This window comes from Bos grunniens, chromosome 5 (genome assembly GCF_055505025.1).
Source record: "Bos grunniens cultivar Pamir isolate PY7600 chromosome 5, Bosgru_T2T1.0, whole genome shotgun sequence".
Lineage (NCBI taxonomy): Eukaryota > Metazoa > Chordata > Mammalia > Artiodactyla > Bovidae > Bos > Bos grunniens.
In genome coordinates this window covers 77034149-77053686 of record NC_141169.1, presented here as the reverse complement: position 1 = coordinate 77053686, position 19538 = coordinate 77034149, and the positions used below count along the sequence as shown (strand labels likewise).

Here is a 19538-nt window from a genome sequence, read left to right as displayed (position 1 = left end):
CTCTAAATCAATTTGGCCCCAAGTGCTGGCTCCTTTCTTATCCCCAAGGCAAGTGTAATCTGTCGGGAGAAGGAAGCAAGGCTGGTGCTGCTTAGCACCCAGGATGTGGGTCACCTGTGGCACACCCTATGTAAAAGGAAGGTTCTGAAGTATGGTTTCTTCTGTCAGTACTGGGAGATAGCTGTCCAGTCATTAGAAATAGTCTTAACAGAAATGCAGCTGCCAACAGCAACCCTGGTGGGAATGTGAAGCTAACAGCCCCATGGCTGTTATTCGAGAAGAGTCTAAACTCCTTATTGAAAGATCAGTGTTTCTTAAATGTGTGACTATGTTTCCATGAATCACACTAAGCGTTGGTGAGTGTTCCTCCCTGTGCGTCCTGAGCTCGGCCACAGAGGAGAGGATGACGCCCCAAACCCAAAATGCATCTCTGGTGTGTGTGATGCTGGGCAGCTCAGGGGAAGGAGACAGACAAAGGATGTGGTGTCTGATAGGGGTGGGGAGGGAGACAGACAAAAGACATGGGCTCTGATGAGGCCAGGGTGTGTGTGTGTGGGGTGTGTATATGTGTGTGTGTGCGTGTTTGTGTGTAAGGAGCACGAGGGCCCTCACCTGCTCCTCAGCACTGCAGGGCTCTCCCTTTGTCTCAAGGAGCTTGGTTAGATCCAGATTCTGGGGGAAATACAATGAGTGGCAGACTTTTTCTGCCCGCAGGTTTCTGATGGAGAATCTCATGAGGTGGATGGTCAGTGTCTGGGGCAGATGGGTCAGTGTCAAGACCTGGAAAAAACACAGTCACCGTGGAGATGAGTCCCAGGCACTTCAAACAGGTCAATTCCAAGAAGCACCAGGGCCAACAGGATGTTCTTCCTCCCCAAAAAGAAGGGAGTGAAACAGCACCCCTCCTTGGAATCTGCTGGGTCTCCCACAGAAGGCTTGAGCAGCCCAGGGTTCCACAGGTGTCTGTAGGGGACTATGGAGTCTGCTCCCTGAGCCCAGGCGAGGGTGGGCCTGAGTGTGGCTCTTGTGCCCTCCCCACCCCTACAGTGATGGGGCCCCAGGAGCGCATCCACAGCTCTGGGCATCAGAAGCCCCCAGGATCCTGGACCCAGCCTGGCGGATTCCCTCCCTCAGCATGCCCCCTCCCCAAGGGCCCGCACCCCCCACCCCACAGTCTAGGGAAGCCTCTGATCAGCAGCGAGTACCTGCTTCCAGAGAGTCTTCCTGCCACAGCTCTCACAGAAGCACTTGTCTTTGCTGGACAGCTCCTGGGGCTGGAAGAAACAGTGGAGAGCATCCTCCTGCCCCAGAGAGCAGGGAAAGCCAGGGTTACTCCACCTGGGGTCACCCTTTTCCCCACAGACAAGGGTTCTCCTCAGGTTCCCCTAACATCAGCCCGCGTGGTACACGTGCCAGGATCTCAGAGAGGATCTACTTGTTGAGGAGCAGGAAGGACAAGGGGAGCGGGAGGAGAGACTTATTTTTCCTGCAAATCAAAGGAGAACTAAGCAGACCCATGCTTAGGAAATGGAAATCAGTTTTTAAAAGCCAAGGGTGCATTAAAGAAGCAAGGGAGCGCTGACAACATTGGGCTGCAGGGAATAGCAAACTCCCCAGGAGGAACCTCACCAGCGTTTTCAGGGGCTTCCAGTGCATATCAAAGACAGACAGGGGGAGGGCCAGCATGCTGCTGTTTCTGCTCATCTCCGAGGTACATTCAAGACAGACAAAGGACTCCTTCAGCCGGATGGTGTAGAGGGCTTGCAGCCTTGCCACCTGCAACGTGGGGCGGGGGGTAGGAGGAAGAGGGGCAAAGAGAGCCCGAGTGAACAGGTCAGCCACGTCCAGAGCTGGAGACACCACACAGAGCTCCAGAAATAGCGGCTGCCCCTGCCCCTGCTCACTAAGGTGCAGAGAAGTCACAGCGGCCACACTGCACGACTGTGGTGAGCATTCTACACGTTTCCTCTTGGTTTCCATGTGCACAAGGACAGCATCCTCCCTTTCTGAGCTCTCTGTTCTAGGACTTACCAAGTCCACGTCTGTGATCTGGTTCTTGATCAGGTTCCAGACTGTGAGGTAGAGCTGGGCAGCATCATGCTGGACAAACACTGGCCAAAGAGAAAAGCAACTCCCAGGGAGGGCCCATGATGCGGGTCATGCCCTCCTGCCCCAGCTGCCAGACTCAGAATTCATACCTGTTAACACCATTTCCTTCATACCTGTTAACACCATTTCCTTTGTGATACTTATCACAATTTGTACTCAGTGTTTGGGGGTTTTATTTTGTTTTGGCCTGTCTCTTCTCTCAATTGTCAGCTCCATGGAGGCAAAGACTCTGTCAGTCTAATTCCCTTACCAACTCAATAACCAGCACATAATCAGTGAGCATTACTTATTAGATCTTCCACCTAGGGATCGAACCCGGGTTCTCCTCCATTGCAGGCAGATTCTTTACCATCTGAGTCACCCAGAAAGCCCAGATGAATGGTTAATCAATCCAACTTCCAAGCTAATAATCCCAAAACAGGGATTAACAGGCTAGTAGCAGGTTGAACTGATGCTGTCTCCAGAGAATTACTTTCAGCAGGCTGCCTTCCCCAGAGCCAACACAGAACATGAAGAGGGTCAAGTCACTTTGCCAGGCAGAGACGTCCTGCCTCATCTGCCCATTCCAGAACCAGGAGTCCCAATTCATCTGAGAAATACCGGGGCCCTGCCCAACCTATAATTTCCTTCACTCCTGCTACATGCAGGTACTGCACAAGCCTGTTCCCAGGAAACCTACATTCTAGCAGAAGGTGAGTATCCATGTATGGACTCACAATTTAGAGAAGACTTCCCCAGGCATACAAACTGTTAGGAAAACTAGAGAAACATGAGCTATACCTGGGGCAGCAGAGAGAGGGTCTCTCTAAACCCACTCCTCCACACAAGCAACAAAACCAAGAGTTTACAAAAATCTTAGGAATTCAGGAAAAACTGCAGAGCAGGGACTGCGGCTTCCTCAACTTGGCTGGTTCCCACACACTCTTCAATGCTCTGCAGAAGGCTTGAAAACGAGAAGCCTTGCAGTTGCCACAGGCGACAGGCTGGGGCTGGACTGGGCACCTAGGAAAGCCCCAGGCCAGGAGCATTCCCACGATCTGACCTGTTTGCAGCAGCTCCGGGGAAAAGCCCATTTAAAGGAGGTTGCTGTTATTTAACCTGACTCAAAGCTGAAAGCCTGTAATATTCCCAGGGTGTCTGTGGAAAATGCTCAGCGACAATAAACAACTCAGTTACCTAAGGCAACCATGCCAGCCGAGGCAAGAAAAGCCTGGCCAGAAACTCAAAGGAAAGATCTTACAGTAAAAACAACAGCAAGAAGAGACCCCACTGTGGGGGTTTCTGATGTTCAGTGTTGTCACATTATCTAAAATGTCTAGTTTCTAACAAAAAATTCCAAGACACACAAGGAAACAGGAAAATATGGTGCACACACAGGAAGAAGAGCAATCACTAGAAACTCACTGAGATGCCCCAGATGTACTAGACAAAGACTTCAGATTAGTTATTACTGTATGTTCAAAGAACTAAAGCATCCAAAAACCCAAAATAACTAAAGAATGAAAACAATGTCTCACCAAATAAAAAGTATCAATAGAGAAAAGAAACACGTAAAAGACCAAATCGAAATTCCTGACTAGAAGAGTAGAAGGACAGAAGTGCTCACCAGAAGTAGTCAAGAGCAGATCTGAGTTGGCAAAGGAATCATCAAACCTGAAAATAGGTCAACGGAGGTTATCCAGTCTGAGAAATGAAAGGAAAAATGAATGATGAAAAATGAACAGAGCATCCACTGGGTTCACTGATGAATTCAACCAAACATTTATGGGAGGAATTCTTCCAATTCCCCAAAATCTCCTAAAATAGAAGCAGAGGGAATACTTCCCAACTCATTCTATAAGATCACCTTCGCCCTAATACCAAGCCAGACAAAAACATTCCAATAAAAGAAAACTATAGATCAATATCTCACATGAACACAGATTCAAAATCTGTTAAGATAATATTAGCAAATAGAATCCAAACAATGTAAAAAGAATTATACACCACAACCAAGACTTATCCCAGGCATGCAAGACTAGTTCAACTGGAAATCAATTTATGAACCTATGACATCAACAGGCTCTAAAGAATATTCACATGAGTACATTAATAGATACAGAAAGTCATCTGCCAAAATCCAAAACCCATTCATGATAAAAACTCTCAGCCAACTAAGAACGGACAGAACCTTCCTAAGATTGATAAGGAACATCTTCAAAAAACCTACAGCTAATATCACATTTAATCGTGAGAAACTAGCAGCGTTTCTTCCAAGATCAGGAAAATAAACAAGAAAGTTCCCTCTTACCACTCCTTTTCAATGTTGTATTGGAAGCCCTAGCTAATTAGATAAGACAAGGAAATAAAGGGTATACTGACTGGAAAGGAAGATTTCAGAATGTCCTTCTTTGCAGATGACATGATCATTCACATAGAAAATGCAAAATAACCAAAAACTGCTGGAACTAATAAGTGATTATGGTTAGATTGCAGGCTACAAGGCAAATATATAGAAGTCAATCACTTTCTTATATATCAGCAATGAACAAGTGAGATTTTAAATTTAAAACACAATATAATTTATATTAGAGCACATAAAATGAAATGCTTAGATATAAATCTCACCAAATATGTACAAGATCGATATGAGAAAAGCTACAAACACTGATGAATAAAATCAAAAGACCTACCTAATGGAGAGATATTCCATGTTCATGGATACAAAGACTAAAAATTGTCAACATGCCAGTTCTTCCTCCTAACCTGATCTCTAGACTCAATGCAATTCCATCAAAGTTAAAAAAATAAAATAAAATAAAATAATTAAAAAAAAAAAGATACCAGAAAGTTATTTCATGAATATTGATAAACTTATTCCAAAGTTTACCTGGAGAAGCAGAAGACTCAGAATAGCCAACATAGTACTGAAGGAAAAAATCAAATAAAATCAGATGACTAATATCAAACTACAGAGCCTCAGTTATCAAGACAAAGTGGTATTACAAAAGTATAGAAAAACAGATCAATGGGACAGAAGAGAGAGCCCAAAATACATCAAAATAAACAATGTCAAAAGATTGAAAGGTCTTGGGAAAGACTGAAGACAGGAGGAAAAGGGAAAGACAGAGGATAGGATGGTTGGATGGCATCATCGACTTGATGGACGTGAGCTTAAGCAAGCTCCGAGGGTTGGTGATGGACAGGGAAGCCTGGCATGCTGCAGTCCATGGGGTCACAAAGAGTCAGATGTGACTGAACGACTGAATTGACTGAAACAATTGTCCACTGCTCTTTCACGATGGAAACCAGCGTTTTCACCAAATGTTGCTCAAATACCTGAACATTCACATGAAAAAAACCAATCTGGACACAGACCTTATATCCTAAAAAAGAAGCAAATGAACAAAATAGATAACAGACCTAAATTTAAAATGCAAAACTGTAAATAAAACTCCTTAAGACAATATAAGACTAAATCTACACGGCCTTGGGTTTGGTGATTATTTTTTAGATATGACAGCAAGGTATAATCAATAAAATAAAGAACTGATAAGCTGGACTTCATTAAAATTAACACTTTCTGCTCTGTCAGGAGCATGAGAAAGCAAACTACAGATTGACAGAAAATATTTACAAAAGAGATATTTTAAGAAGATACAAAATATACAAAAAACTCTTCGAACTCAACACTAAGAAAACAAACAACCTAATTGGAAGGGCTGATGCTGAAGCTGAAGCTGCAATAATGGAGCCACCTGATGGGAAGAGCTGACTCATTGGAAAAGACCCTGATGCTGGGAAAGATTGAGAGGAGGAGGAGGAGGGGGCCACAGAGGATGAGATGGTTGGATGGCATCATCAACTCAATGGACATGAGTTTGAGCAAACTCTGGGAGATACTGAAGGACAGGGAAGCCTGGTATGCTACACTCCATGGGGTCTCAAAAGAATCAGATATGACTGAGTGACTGAATAACAACGAAAAAGGAACCTGAGCCGTCTCCAGTGTGAATCGGAGAGAGGACAGAAATATGTGAGGGAGATTAAGAGGCACAAACTTCCAGTTGCAAAATAAGTGAAGCACAGGTATTAAATGTACAGTGTGGGGAACCGAGTTAATAGTTATGTAATATCTTTGCATGGTAACCCATGGTAATTAGACCTATGGTGTTCATTTTGAAATGTGTAGAAATACTTAATCACTGTGTTGTGTAACAGAAAAAAATGAGAATATTGAGAGACAAATGAAAATAAAAACACAACATACCAAAATTTATGGGCTGCAGTGAAAGCAAAGCTGGAGGAAAAATTCAGACTACAAATGCTTATGTTAAAAAAACAAGAAAGATCTCAAATCCACGACCTAACTTACAATGCATGGAAACAACCTACACTTTGATGGAGTCCCAGAAGATGAGAAGGGAAAGGGTAGAAAACTTATCTCAAGAAACAGTGGCTGGGACATCCCAAATCCGGGGAGACATTCAGACATTGAAGTTCAGGAAGCTTGTTGGTTCCCAAACATATTCCTCTCAACTAACTGTTCTCTAAGAAACATCATAATACTGTCAAAAGTCAGAGACAGGAACTCCTGATGGTGCAGTGGATAGGACTCAGGTTCAATCGCTGGTCTGGGAAGATCTCACAAGTCACAGAGCAACTAAGCCCATGGGCTACAGCATTGAGCCTGTGCGACAGAGCCTGGGAGCTGCAGTTGCCGAGCCCACGTGCCCCAGAGCCAGTGCTCCGCAACAAGAGAAGCCACCACAATGAGAAGCCCACACGCTGCAAGGAAAAGTAGCCTCCACTCCCCCAAACTAGAAAAAAGGCCCACGCAAAGCAACAAAGACCCAGAGCAACCAAAAATATTTTTTTTTTAATCAAAGAGATCTTAAAAGCCATATGAGAAAAGAAGCCTATCACCCCAAGGGAACCCGCTTCATAAGGTATCAGTATATTCTCAGCACAAACCTTACAGACCATGAGAAAGTAGGAAGGTATATACAAAGGGATGAAAGGAGAAACTGCTGATAAACAGAACGTTATCCGGGAACGCTGTCCTTCAGAAATGAAGGAGAGACACAGGCTTTCCCAGACAGAGAAAAGCTAAGAGATCATCACCACCAGGCCTGCCTCACAAGGATGGCTGAGAGGAGTTTGCCAGGCTGAAGTGAGAGGATGCTCACTGGAATAAGGAAAGAAACTAGACCAACTGAGCAAGAGAGGAGTACCTTCAACACGTGGCGCTGAAACAACTGGATACCACGTACAAAAGAACGAAGCTGGACCCCTACCATTCACAAAATTTAACTCTAAGAGAAACACAGGTCTAGATCTAAAAGCTAGATGTGGGAAACCTGGAAGAAGACAAAGGAGGATGGTGAGCAATTATTAACAGGTAGAGGATTTCTTTGGGGAGATGATAAAAATTTGCTAAATTTAGACTGTGATGATAATTCCACAGCTTTGTGAAATCCTAAAAACCTCTGAATTGTATACTTTTAAATGACTAAATTTATAGTATGTGATGTATATTTCATTTGAGTCTGTTTAAAAAAAAAAACTAAGCTATTTAAGAGTTTCCTTTCGTAGAACATGGTTTCTCCTTACGAATCCTGTATTCTATTTCTTTAGGATGCTTTACCTGCAGCTGAACCAGCTTTGAGGAGACTCCTAGGCTGACTTACTCCACTGAGAGGCAGGAAAAGAGTGAGTACGAAAGTAAAACATGAATAACGAAATAAATGCTGTCCCTGCGAGATGAGGGTTGTTTAAGGTATTTCAGATACACACACAGGCGTCCAACACAAGGAGGGTTTCCTTCCTGTGCACTCAAGGGCCATGAGGCCCCTCCTTTCCTCCACTCTCCTCTCTTCTGCTCCCTCCCCCTCACCCCTCCAAGAGCTCCCCTTCCCCTCAGAGCACCAGGCCGGGAGCCAGAGCAGGAGGACCGTCTTACTCGGAATGTTGTACTTCTGCAGACAGTAGGCCAGCTCCGTGGGCTGCACCGCCTTCTTCCGGCTGTCCTGCATCTTCTCCAGCAGCAAGAGCAGCTGGAAGGGGACACTCCTCCTCTGCTCCTCAGCTCCGCCTGGCACCGTTATCCTGCCGGGTGAGAAGAGCCACAAACCTCCCTGTCCCCACTGTTCTCAACGCCAGGGCCACACTAGAGTCACCTGGGAGAACTTTCAAAAATCTCCATGTCCGGGCCACTCCGCAGATGGACCACATCAGGATTTCTGGGGGCGGGGCCCATTTATCAAAATTTTTATTTCCCGGATGACTAAAATGTACAGACAAGGCTGAGGACGGCCATGTCAGCAAATCAGCTATAGAGCATCCTCTCGAGACGGGGCACCCTCTCCCCACCCTGCACGAGAATCACACCAAGATGAAGGGCAAGAGCAGTAGGTCCTCGGTCCTCAGCACATGCCCAGCCTGAAGTCCTTCAAAGGGAAACAGCAAGTAAGGTCTAGTCCTGGGAAGGACACGGGAAGGAACGTCAGTGTATTCTGGCAATGATTTAATTACAGGCAACCTCCTGTGTCCATGAAACGGGAAAAGGAGAAAGCTCAAGGCAGAAAAGAATGAGCGATAAGGTGTATTATGTGAATATGCACACATTGGTATGGTCTTCCACTCAGTCACTGCTGGCTGAGCCTCAACACTTCTTGGCAGAACCCACTGAAAAGAAGGGTTTTCACAGTGTGTGTACTGTGTGTATATATACTCTGTGTGTGTATGTGTGTGTGTGTGTGTGTGCTGTTTGAGAAAAGTCAACAGACTCATGGACCCGCCTACTGATACTACCCCAACTTCCTTTTAACCAAATCAGTGGTTCTCAGTCTGGCTGCATTTTAGAATCATCTGGGGAGTTTTCTGGAAAGTACCCATCTTGGGCCCCACCCTAGAAACCCATGCAGATTCCAAGTGAAACCAAATATCTGGAGTGGGATCAGCATTTCACATTTTTTTAAACTTCCTAGATGATTACAATGTATAGTTCAGATTGTACAAAACAAGATCTCTTCTCTGGCAGCTTTTGAAAGAAGACTTCTCAAAGTCCAAATAACTGAATAACAGAATAAACAAAAACAAAAAACAATACACACATTTATCTGCCTTAACAATGGTCTTACCTCTTCAGTATCTTGGCAAATCCCACATTTCTAACAAGCACCTGGATCAGGGAGTTAAGACAGCATGTCTGTCCAATGTTGTGTAAACCGACCGGGCCTGCAAGGAGCAGAGGGAAGACACTGAGAGAAAGGCCCTCCATGGAACTCAACAAACACCAAACATTCTTCTCGGCCCTCATGAGGACGTGAAATCCTACAAAGGACTCCCAGGGGCACAAAGAATTCACTAAGGAGGTTGCAAACAAATTGGAAACGAAAGAGAAACACCAGCCTCTGAAAAGTGAAACAGCAGCCAAAGTCTCCACCGTCCAGGAAAGAGACACGCCACAACGAGGGGCATCATTCGCTGTCAAACTGGTAACAGTGCAGCAGTAAGAGCAGAGGAAGAGAAGACTACAGACAGCATCTGGGGGAGCTTGGAGCCCTGCCCGGCAGCTGCCCCACAGCGCTGGGCCACAGTGGGCATCCACGGGGTCAGGGCCAAGAACACCCTCCCAGACAACCTATTCCAGACCCTGGTGCAAACACCCTACCCAGCCCCTACCACATGGTGGAAGGAAATCAAGAGAAAGCTTGGGGGACCCACCTCATCTGAACTTACCTCAAGAGGCTGCAAGCTACAGGGAACTTCCGTGGATGTGGGAAAACCAAGAGAGCATTTCTCTGACCCACTAACCACCAACCTCCCCTCTCCCACCCACCCTGTGCTCAGCAGGCCCTACAAGGTGTGTCATTTAAGAGGAAGGGAGTCCACTTTCTCAGAGTTCCTGGGGAAAGGGCTCTGGTATACACGCTAGGGCAACAAGAACCAGGAATCTGGTCCAGCAGGGCCACAGATGTCCACTCCCCACTCAGCAGAAGCCCCAGGTGTGCGGGATTAAAGTGGTCCCCATTTTTCCCAACAAGCCTATGTGCTCAGGAGCTCAATAGTCCCCACTGCACAGCTGCCAAAGTGGAGGCACAAGAGAGCAGGCCTCATGGACCACACGGCTCCACGGCTTCAGGGTCCAGTGGACAAGCAAAGCGTTTCTATGCAGACAAAAGAGCAGAAGCGGGGTCGTGGCTGGTGGGCTTGGGCTTCCTCTGCCTCGTCCTTCTCAATGGGCTCTGCAGAGAAACATGCAGACAGCCAGGACCGGCAGGGGTCCTGACACGTACCCATCAGTGGTTGCTCCAAGGTCCCTGGACTGACAGCTGCTGCAGGCGTCTTCAGGACAGCTAGACCTCACTTCCCAGAAGAGCGCTCATGAGCTGGCCTTGGGAGGCCCTCTGTGAAGAGGAAGAACATCTGTGTGACCAGTTTTGACTTCCAACAGTCAGTCTTAGAGGGTCAGTGTCTGGGGAGACCAGCCACAAAGCTATAGGGCGAAAATCGACAACTCGGCGAGCACCATCCCTGTGGTCCCTCATCCCCACTGTCTCCTCATCAGGACCCATGGCCACAACCTCTCCCCCTACCTCCGGGCTCTCTATTCAGGCAAACGGCTCCACATTCACCAAGGGTCCAGGCCATACACCTGGGTCTCCCTGTTGCTCAATCCCAGGCCCAAACCATCGCTGGAGGCCATCAGTGCCACTGCCCGAAGGCTGTCTGCATGCTGGACCGGAGGAAGCCTGTCCTGGTTCCTCAGCGGGGAAGCCAGGGTGCTGTTGACGCCCCATGGGTGCAGTACAAGGACCATCCGGATACCTGGCTCATTGTACCCTGATGTGGGAACAGCTATATTGCCTGTGGTGGGAGGTGGCGACACCCAGACTCTGGAAGGGCAGAAGCCCTTCCCCAGGCCGACAGGTGTTGGTGGTCAACAGCCCCCCACTGAGGCCCCCGAGGAATTCATCCCAGTGAAGACAGCTGGCCCAGTCCCTCTCCAGGGGTTGGACAATGAGGGGCATGACGGCCTTACCACCTGCCTGAAGGTGTGATAGCTCTGAAGGGTCACCCAGTCCCGAGTTCCCCTTAGGATCAGCTGAGGCTTCTGTTGCAGAGTCTGGCAGTTCGAGTCCCCTCTTTGCCCACCCTGCTGTGTTCACTTCTCCCTGCCCCCCGCCCTGGTGTCTTCCCAAGGGTGCTCCCCAGCACACCTCTCCCACGATCATCTCAGCTGGGATGACACCATCAACGGAGGAGCAAGTCAATAGCAGGTCCTCAGTCTATTGAGTTTTCTTAGACAACACACACACACACACACACACACACACACACAGTATATACTCTTCTTCTCAACAGGCTCCACCAAGAAATGCCGACACTCAGCCAGCACTGACTGGTAAATGTCCTTGGGAACCCAAACACCACGCCCGTGTGTGCACAGTCACATAATAAACTTTATCACACATTCTTTTCTGCCCTGGGCTTTCTCCTTTTCCCCTTCTGTGGTCACGGGTCACTGACAGAGGCCTGTAATTTTGTTGCTATATCAGCACACAAGAAAATTTGTAAAGTGCTTAAAATGACTTGGGAAAATTCTTGTAACATGAGATAGAAAAAGCAGTACATTATCAACCATTTCACAATGATTCCTAATATAGCAACAAACACTGTGGAATAATCTGGTTGTTTTCAATTATTTACCATTACTTAAAAAAAAAAAATACAGGGAATATCTTTAGGTATAAAACCTTTCTCTACCTATCTGATTTTTCCTCAGTCAAACCAAAGGTCACAGATACAACAAAACCACAGCTGTAAACAAGGTCATGTGAACCAGAACCCACTTCCTCCAGACAGCACAGACTTCAGCTACCTGTGCATCCTCTCCAGGTATACTTGGAATCTCAGGAGTCTCAGAACAGGTCCCAAGCACCGTACCCTGTCTGTACCTTCCCAGAGTGCACACAGGTGTCTGCAGGGCACTGCCCAACACAGCGATCCATGCACAAAGGTTCCCTTGTGTCTACAAGCAGACTTGATACGGAAGTGGGATCTACGCCCAGGCCTCCCACTGCCTCCTTCCTTTTCATCTCATGGAATTCTGCTGATAGGGCTTCAGCTTTGCCGGCAGCTCAGGGCTCAGGCCTGCCCAGAGTCTAAGCTGAGGCCACAACCCATACTGTTTGCTCAATTATTCCCCTTGTTGTCGTTCAGTCACTCAGTCGTGTCCAACTCTTTGTGACACTATGGACTGCAGCACACCAGACTTCCCTGTTCTGTATCTTGCAGAGCTTGCGCAAACTCATGACCATCATTTCCCTATCCTGATGCAAATAAGTCTGTGGCTTTCTAACTTACCTGACCATCAGATACAACCAGTCGCTAAATCAGTATTTGGGAGAGATTCTTAGAAATATAATTACAAGGTCACAGTGTACAAAGTTAAGGGTTTGCTTTTAAACATTTATTTGGCTGTGCTGGATCTTAGCTGTAGCACGAGGGATCTCTTAGTTGCAGTGGACAGGATCTAGTTCCCCGGCCAGGATTGAACCCAGGCCCCTTCATGGGGAACACAGAGTCTTAACCACTGGACCACCATGGAACTCCCCCTAAGGTTATTAATAAACATAGCTAAACGCCTTGCACCCATCTGCACTTTAGCCACTGGCTGAGAGGCCTATTAGGACTCAGTACTTAAATGAAGTGACCTAAATTCCCTGATGTTCACAAGGGCAAGTTTTGTGGGAAAAGTGGGTCTGGATCTGAGTTTATTATGAAGGAAAGGGTATGGTTTAAAATAAAGGACACCTTGGGACAAGGCAGGTGATGTGCAAAGAAGCCCAATGGTTGGGGGAGGAGCATGTGGGAAGAGTGTGCAAAGGACTCTGAGCAAATCTGCATAGCTGAATCTAAGTCAGGACTGGAAAAAATGTAGAGTTTCAGAATTTGAAGTTTTATAAAAAGTTAAGTGGTCACTAGTGGTCAGGGAACTGCAAACCTTGACCATAATGAGATACCATTTTACACTGTTAAACTGGCATCGGTTAAGAATTCTGGGGACTTCCCTGGTGGTCCAGTGGTTAAGAATATACCTTCCAATGCAGGGGACACAGGTTCAATCTCTGGTCAGGGAAGATCCCCCACGCCACAGGACAACTAAGCCCATATGACACAACTACTGAGCCCGTGCTCTAGAGCCAGCACTCCACAACTAGAGAAAGCCTGTGCACCACAACAAGGGCTCAGTTCAGGCACTCAGTCGTGTCCGACTCTTTGCGACCCCATGAACCGCAGCACGCCTGGCCTCCCTGTCCATCACCAACTCCCGGAGTCCACCCAAACCCACGTCCATCGAGTCGATGATGCCATCCAACCATCTCATCCTCTGTGGGTTCCCTTCTCCTCCTGCCCTCAGTCTTTCCCAGCATCAGGGTCTTTTCAAATGAGTCAGCTTTTCGCATTAGGTGGCCAAAGTATTGGAGTTTCAGCTTCAACATCAGTCCTTCCAATGAACATCCAGGACTGACCTCCTTTAGGATGGACTGGTTGGATCTCCTTGCAGTCCAAGGGACTCTCAAGAGTCTTCTCCAACACCACAGTTCAAAAGCATCAATTCTTCAGTGCTCAGCTTTCTTTATAGTCCAACTCTTACATCCATACATGACAAATGGAAAAACCATAGCCTTGACTAGATGGACCTTAGTTGGCAAAGTAATGTCTCTGCTTTTTAATATGCTGTCTAAGTTGGTCATAACTTTTCTTCCAAGGAGTAAGCATCTTTTATTTTACGGCTGTAATCACCATCTGCAATGATTTTGGAGCCCAGAATAATAAAGTCAGCCACTACTTCCACTGTTTCCCCGTCTATTTGCCATGAAGTGATGAGACTGGATGCCATAATCTTAGTTTTCTGAATGTTGAGCTTTAAGCCAACCTTTTCACTTTCCTCTTTCACTTTCATCAAGAGGCTCTTTAGTTCTTCTTCACTTTCTGCCATAAGGGTGGTGTCATCTGCGTATCTGAGGTTATTGATATTTTTCCTGGCAGTCTTGATTCCAGCTTGTGCTTCCTCCAGCCCAGCGTTTCTCATGATGTACTCTGCATATAAGTTAAATAAGCAGGGTGACAATAGACAGCCTTGACGTACTCCTTTTCCTATTTGGAACCAGTTTGTTGTTCCATGTCCAGTTCTAACTGTTGCTTCCTGACCTGCATACAGGTTTCTCAAGAGGCAGGTCAGGTGGTCTGGTATTCCCATCTCTTTCAGAATTTTCCACAGTTTATTGTGATCCACACAGTCAAAGGCTTTGGCAGAGTCAATAAAGCAGAAATAGATGTTTTTCTGGAACTCTCTTGCTTTTTTAATGATCCAGTGGATGTTGGCAATTTGATCTCTGGGTCCTCTCCCTTTTCTAAAATCAGTTTGAACATCTGGAAGTTCACGGTTCAAGTAACAAGGGCTCAGTGCAGCCAAAAAAATTTGTGATTGAACCAAGTGTTGGAAAGAATGTAGATAAATACAATCTCTTACACACCACTTGGGGGGTGTGTAAAATGGTACAATCACTTGGGAAAACAATTTGGCATCATCTAGTTTCACTTAATTTCGACCCAAAAATTTTTAAGAGAAATTCTTACGTGCGTCCCTGGAGACATATACAAGAAAGTTCACATCAGTCCTGTTTGTACAGCAAAAACATGGAAACAATCCAAGCACTTGACCCAAAGGCAGAAGAATGAGTACATGGGCTGTAATAGATGTACACAGTGAAATTATACTCCTTAGCTGCACCTGAGTGAACATGTCCGGAAAGGGTAAATCTTAGAAACAGTGCTGAGTCAAAAGACAATTCTTAGAAGATAATATATAATATTTCTTTTGTAATTCAAACTCAAGGAAAATGAGATATTACATTGTTCAGGCATCAATGGGCACAGGAGATAAAGCTTCTTAAATAGATAACTATGATCAAAAAGGCCATTACCTCTGACAGGGAAGCAGAGAGAAGAGACAAGCAGAAAGCATGTACTTGCCAGTAATGTTCCAGCTAGGGGAAAGGGGTTCATAAACATTTATTTATAATTCACTAGCTAATGAATCGGAGAAGGCAATGGCAACCGACTCCAGTACTCTTGCCTGGAAAATCCCATGGACAGAGGAGCCTGGTAGGCTACAGTCCATGGGGTCGCAAAGAGTAGGAAACGGCTGAGCGACTTCATTTTCACTTTTCACTTTCATGCATTGGCGAAGGAAATGGCAACCCACTCCAGTGTTCTTGCCTGGAGAATCCCAGGGACGACGGAGCCTAGTGGGCTGCCGTCTATGGGGTCGCATAGAGTCGGACACGACTGAAGCGACTTAGCAGCAGCAGCAGCAGCAGCTAATGAATTAATTGGAACTTGGAGTCAAGGGCAGTAGTCTGAGGAGACAAGACACAGGCATGAAGACACAGGTCTGACATGGGCATGAAGGAGTCATTCACATTGCATAGCCCAGCCGGGAACATAGAGCTGACCTACTGCTGACAAATCTGAATCACAGATCACTCCCAGGATTTTTCCCAAAGACACTCAGTTTAATTAATTTAATTAAGAAGAACCCTAACCTTAAAGGCAGATTCCCTCAGAGCTCTGTCTCCAGCGAGAAAAGCAGAAGCCGAATCATGTGGGTGTGTCAGCCTTGCCACCTAGTGGGATGCAGGGGAATGACCGTGTAGACAAAGGCTGAAGACAGACTGCAGAGCAGAGTACCAAGTAGGCAGACCAGAGCACACACTGAAGAACAGATAGTAAAAGACAAAATACCAAACCCTAGATGTGACAGAAAGACCAGTCATTCCCATCTACAGACAGAGCTCTGGACGAAAGTGGCACCGTATCCAAACGCACGCTAAACACTGTATGAGGACTTCCATTTTTCAGATGGAGTAGGAAGTACCAGAGCATGGCTTCACTTTATTATTATTCAGCTAAGATCCATCCACTCTTTGGCCTCAGCCTTTGAGAGCCCAACCACCAAACGCCCACCTCAGTGTCCCTCCTGGTGTCCCTGCACTGGCACATGATTGAATGGTCATTGTGGTCACCACCCAGGTGACCAGTGTAACAAAAAACGGGGGTCACCTGGATTAACTGTTAATATCTGAAGATCCAGTTGCAAATGATCCACACAGCTTAGGGTAGAGAATCTCATATACTTTCTATGTTGAGACATTAAAGCATAATTTTCACTGCAAAAGAAAGATGCTGCAACAGTGAATGGTTTGGACCACTAATTATATGCATAAAATTATCTTACAATATTAAAAAAGGAAAAGAAATTGAAAATACATGTAGTAAAGAGAGTGAATAAGTTTGCTAAATAGCTTACAGAGAATATTTTATCTTTTTTGGCTTACAACTTTATGAAAATTTTTTATTGGAATATAGCTGATTTACAAAGCTATGTTAGGCAATTTTATTAAATTTTAAAGTAATTTAGAATAACAGAGTTAGATTGTAACAATTCTACACTTTGCAAAATTGTTCAGTATGTCAGACTTCTCATATTAAACAAAATAATCTCTAAGAATTGTATTTAAATTTTAATTATGTAATTCCAATTAAGTCGTGAGTCTTTCAAGAAAAAAAAACATATCTGCAAATTATTTTTTTTGCAAATACTTCAAATCTTGTGTAGATGAATTTAAACCAGAACATCAGTTTTACCAGTTATCATCAGGAGGAAAAACTCCAAAAATATCTACAAAAAAATCAAGAATAAATCATTTTTCAATCCAGGTATAAGAAACAATATTAAAAAATCTGAAAAGAAACCAAATGCCAAAAACACAATTTGTTCACACTTGTCAAACTTCAAAAATCAGACTATACACATGAATCAAGCACTCTTTTTAAGATCTGTTCTACTTGTGGAGGTTAAAAACGCTTGTCTGAATGATGACTTTAGATGGTTACTCAATTCAATGGTTGGAAATAAAACGCTTGACTTTTGACAGTTACCTAAACTATGAATCCTAAGGACAACCTGCTCTGGAAAATATGTTTCTAGAAATAAATTTTCTGAATTACATTCTGCTGTACACATCAAATAAACAGTGATCATTTTAAATGTGCTACTTCTGTATCATATACACCAAGCATCTGAACAGGCAGAAACAACCAGAGCCTATTTTAAACAGCATGATGGGTTAATGGTGAGTCCAGTCAGATTCTCTCCTAAAAAGTTTGATTGAAGAATATTTATAGACTGGAAAACCAGTTTTTTAAATGTCAATGTCATACAGTTGTCATCAACAGTGGAGCAAACAAGGTGAAGGCTATGAATGGTTTGGCAGTCACAGACATAGTCAGGGCTGGCTTGATGAGTACACAACCTGTGTAGCTGCAAAGACACACACAGAAGTGCCCGGTTTGGTTTAATGCTCCCTTGTTGCAGTCTTGAAATTCTTCACAACTGTTTAATAAGGAGCCCCATGTTCTTACTTTACTAGGGGACCCACAAATTATATGGCAGGTCTGGCATACAGTGTTTTGTTCACACCCTTCAGTATGTGTCCAGGAGGTAACTATAGCACAGAAGAATTTAACAAGAAATCCTGGTCAGAGAAAGACAGCGAGACAGTTTCGCCATCCTTCATCAGAGATTTTGGAATGGTTTTGTCACAAACTTACTGTAAGATGTTCAAACACTACTGAATAGCAGACACTATGTGATTAAAAGGCTACTCAAACAATAACACACACACTCACACAAATACGCCCTAATGCTGTAGTTTGCAGAACTTAGCACCTGCAGTTTGTTCACTGGAAAGTACTGAAGAAGTAGCCACACTAAAAGCCTTGTTGAGAATCCAAACGCTTCTCAGGGGACACCAGCTATAAGATCCTCCCGTTCTTCAACCCCAGCAATGTACTGAAATTGGAGTGCATTTCAGCACAGGCGAAAGGCAGATGGCCTCACCTATAATCAAACATTGAGTTTAACATTCAGTCCTTTAGTATTCTGCCAAAAGGTGTAAAAGCTTTTCTGAATATGTAGTAATTTCCAATGTGTTTTCTCAATTAATGGATATTGAGAGTATGATTCTTATCTGAAGGGGAGGTTTTCTTTCGTTTTGCTAAAATACTGGCAACCACTTGTCTAACATCTTGTCACTAGAAAGGCAGGTCTCTGGACCAGTGGCGTAAGTACCACCTGAAGTCTGTTAAAGAGGCAGGACTGGAATCTGCATTTTGACAAGATTCCCGAGTGAATGCGCCTAGGGGCGTATTAAGGCTGAGAGGCTATTCTGGACAAGCACTGACCAAGTTCAGGCTTCAGGGGGCTGACCACCGGCACAGAGGTGTGCGTGCAGACCAGCTACCTTCAAGTCATTTCATGAAGACTGTTTTCAGTTCAGTTCCAGTATTGCTCTCCCTAAAGGGGCATGATTTCCCAGCTGCTTTATTTCCATTTAAGGCGTCAGCAGTGAAGATCTCATAGTGTCACCTGGGCAGACACAGACGAGGTGCAGAGCAGCAGCTCCTCATCCACACATGGCCACGGGGAGTGGACAACCACAGTCAGCCTGGGCGCACACTTGGCAATGCGCACCACACCTCAAAAACGACTCCAGTGGACAGCTGTCATTTCTGCAGCCCAGTACCCCACTTTTTGGTAGCAGACTCACTTTTTCTTTACAAAAACTCTCTCAACTTTCAGACTATGAAGACGGGGTGGAGCCCACACCCACTGCCTGGCTCAGAGGCCTGGCCTCACAGGGCTCACGGTGGCTGTTTCTGCAATGGTCACACAACCCAATCAGGACTAATAATCAGCCTTTAGACTTCTTAGATGAGATTTTAGGCCAGAAGATTGTAAATCAGACCATCTTTCCCACTACAGGAAGAAAAAACCCCAGCCAAGGAAAAGGGCCAATGACAGGTAACAGAACTAAGAGATGGAGAAGAAGACAGAGTCCCAAGACAGCCAGCTGATGCCCTGGACCAACCCAGCCTCCAGATGCCTGCCCCCAGAGGTCTCCACTCAGAATCCCCTCTGCTCTTTTTAAAATTAGCCTGAAATGGGTTCCTGATACTTTTAGCTGAAAGACTACTGGTTAACATGACTCTGCTCCAGGACTCTGGCTTCAAGAAATAGAGATCCATACAAAGATCTATGTGAAGACTGTTCACCACAATTCATTTTTACAGCCTATTTTCTTTATTTTACAAATTACATAGTATGAACTCAATTTTATAAAACATAACTACACACATAGAGAAAAAAAGACTGAGACAAAATATATCAAAAATGTCATTAAAGGGTAATTCCAATTGGTTACAAACAATTTTTGTCTTTCCCTGGATTATTTCTCTTAATTTCTTACAATTAATATGAGTTTAAACAAGCAATAAATCATATAAGGCATAGATTTAAAATCTTTTAAGGGAGT

General features: G+C 45.1%; 1 protein-coding gene across 4 annotated transcripts in view; it reads right to left on the bottom strand.

Moving 5' to 3' along the window:
- The window catches only part of USP18 (ubiquitin specific peptidase 18), a 30380-nt gene that overhangs the window by 7898 nt on the left and 2944 nt on the right, over window positions 1-19538 (bottom strand). For 3 of the 4 annotated variants that reach the window (XM_086404039.1, XM_086404038.1, XM_086404040.1), the window contains exons 2-8: window positions 10389-10499; window positions 9231-9327; window positions 8051-8196; window positions 2032-2111; window positions 1630-1776; window positions 1206-1301; window positions 613-780 (exon numbers count right to left, since the gene is read on the bottom strand). In XM_086404039.1, the coding sequence (XP_086260165.1) occupies window positions 613-780; window positions 1206-1301; window positions 1630-1776; window positions 2032-2111; window positions 8051-8196; window positions 9231-9327; window positions 10389-10392 (738 nt within the window). In that variant the 5' untranslated portion in view covers window positions 10393-10499. Of the gene's footprint in view, window positions 1-612; window positions 781-1205; window positions 1302-1629; window positions 1777-2031; window positions 2112-8050; window positions 8197-9230; window positions 9386-10388; window positions 10500-19538 lie in introns of those variants that run through there. The other variant, XM_086404037.1, reaches the window with a different exon arrangement.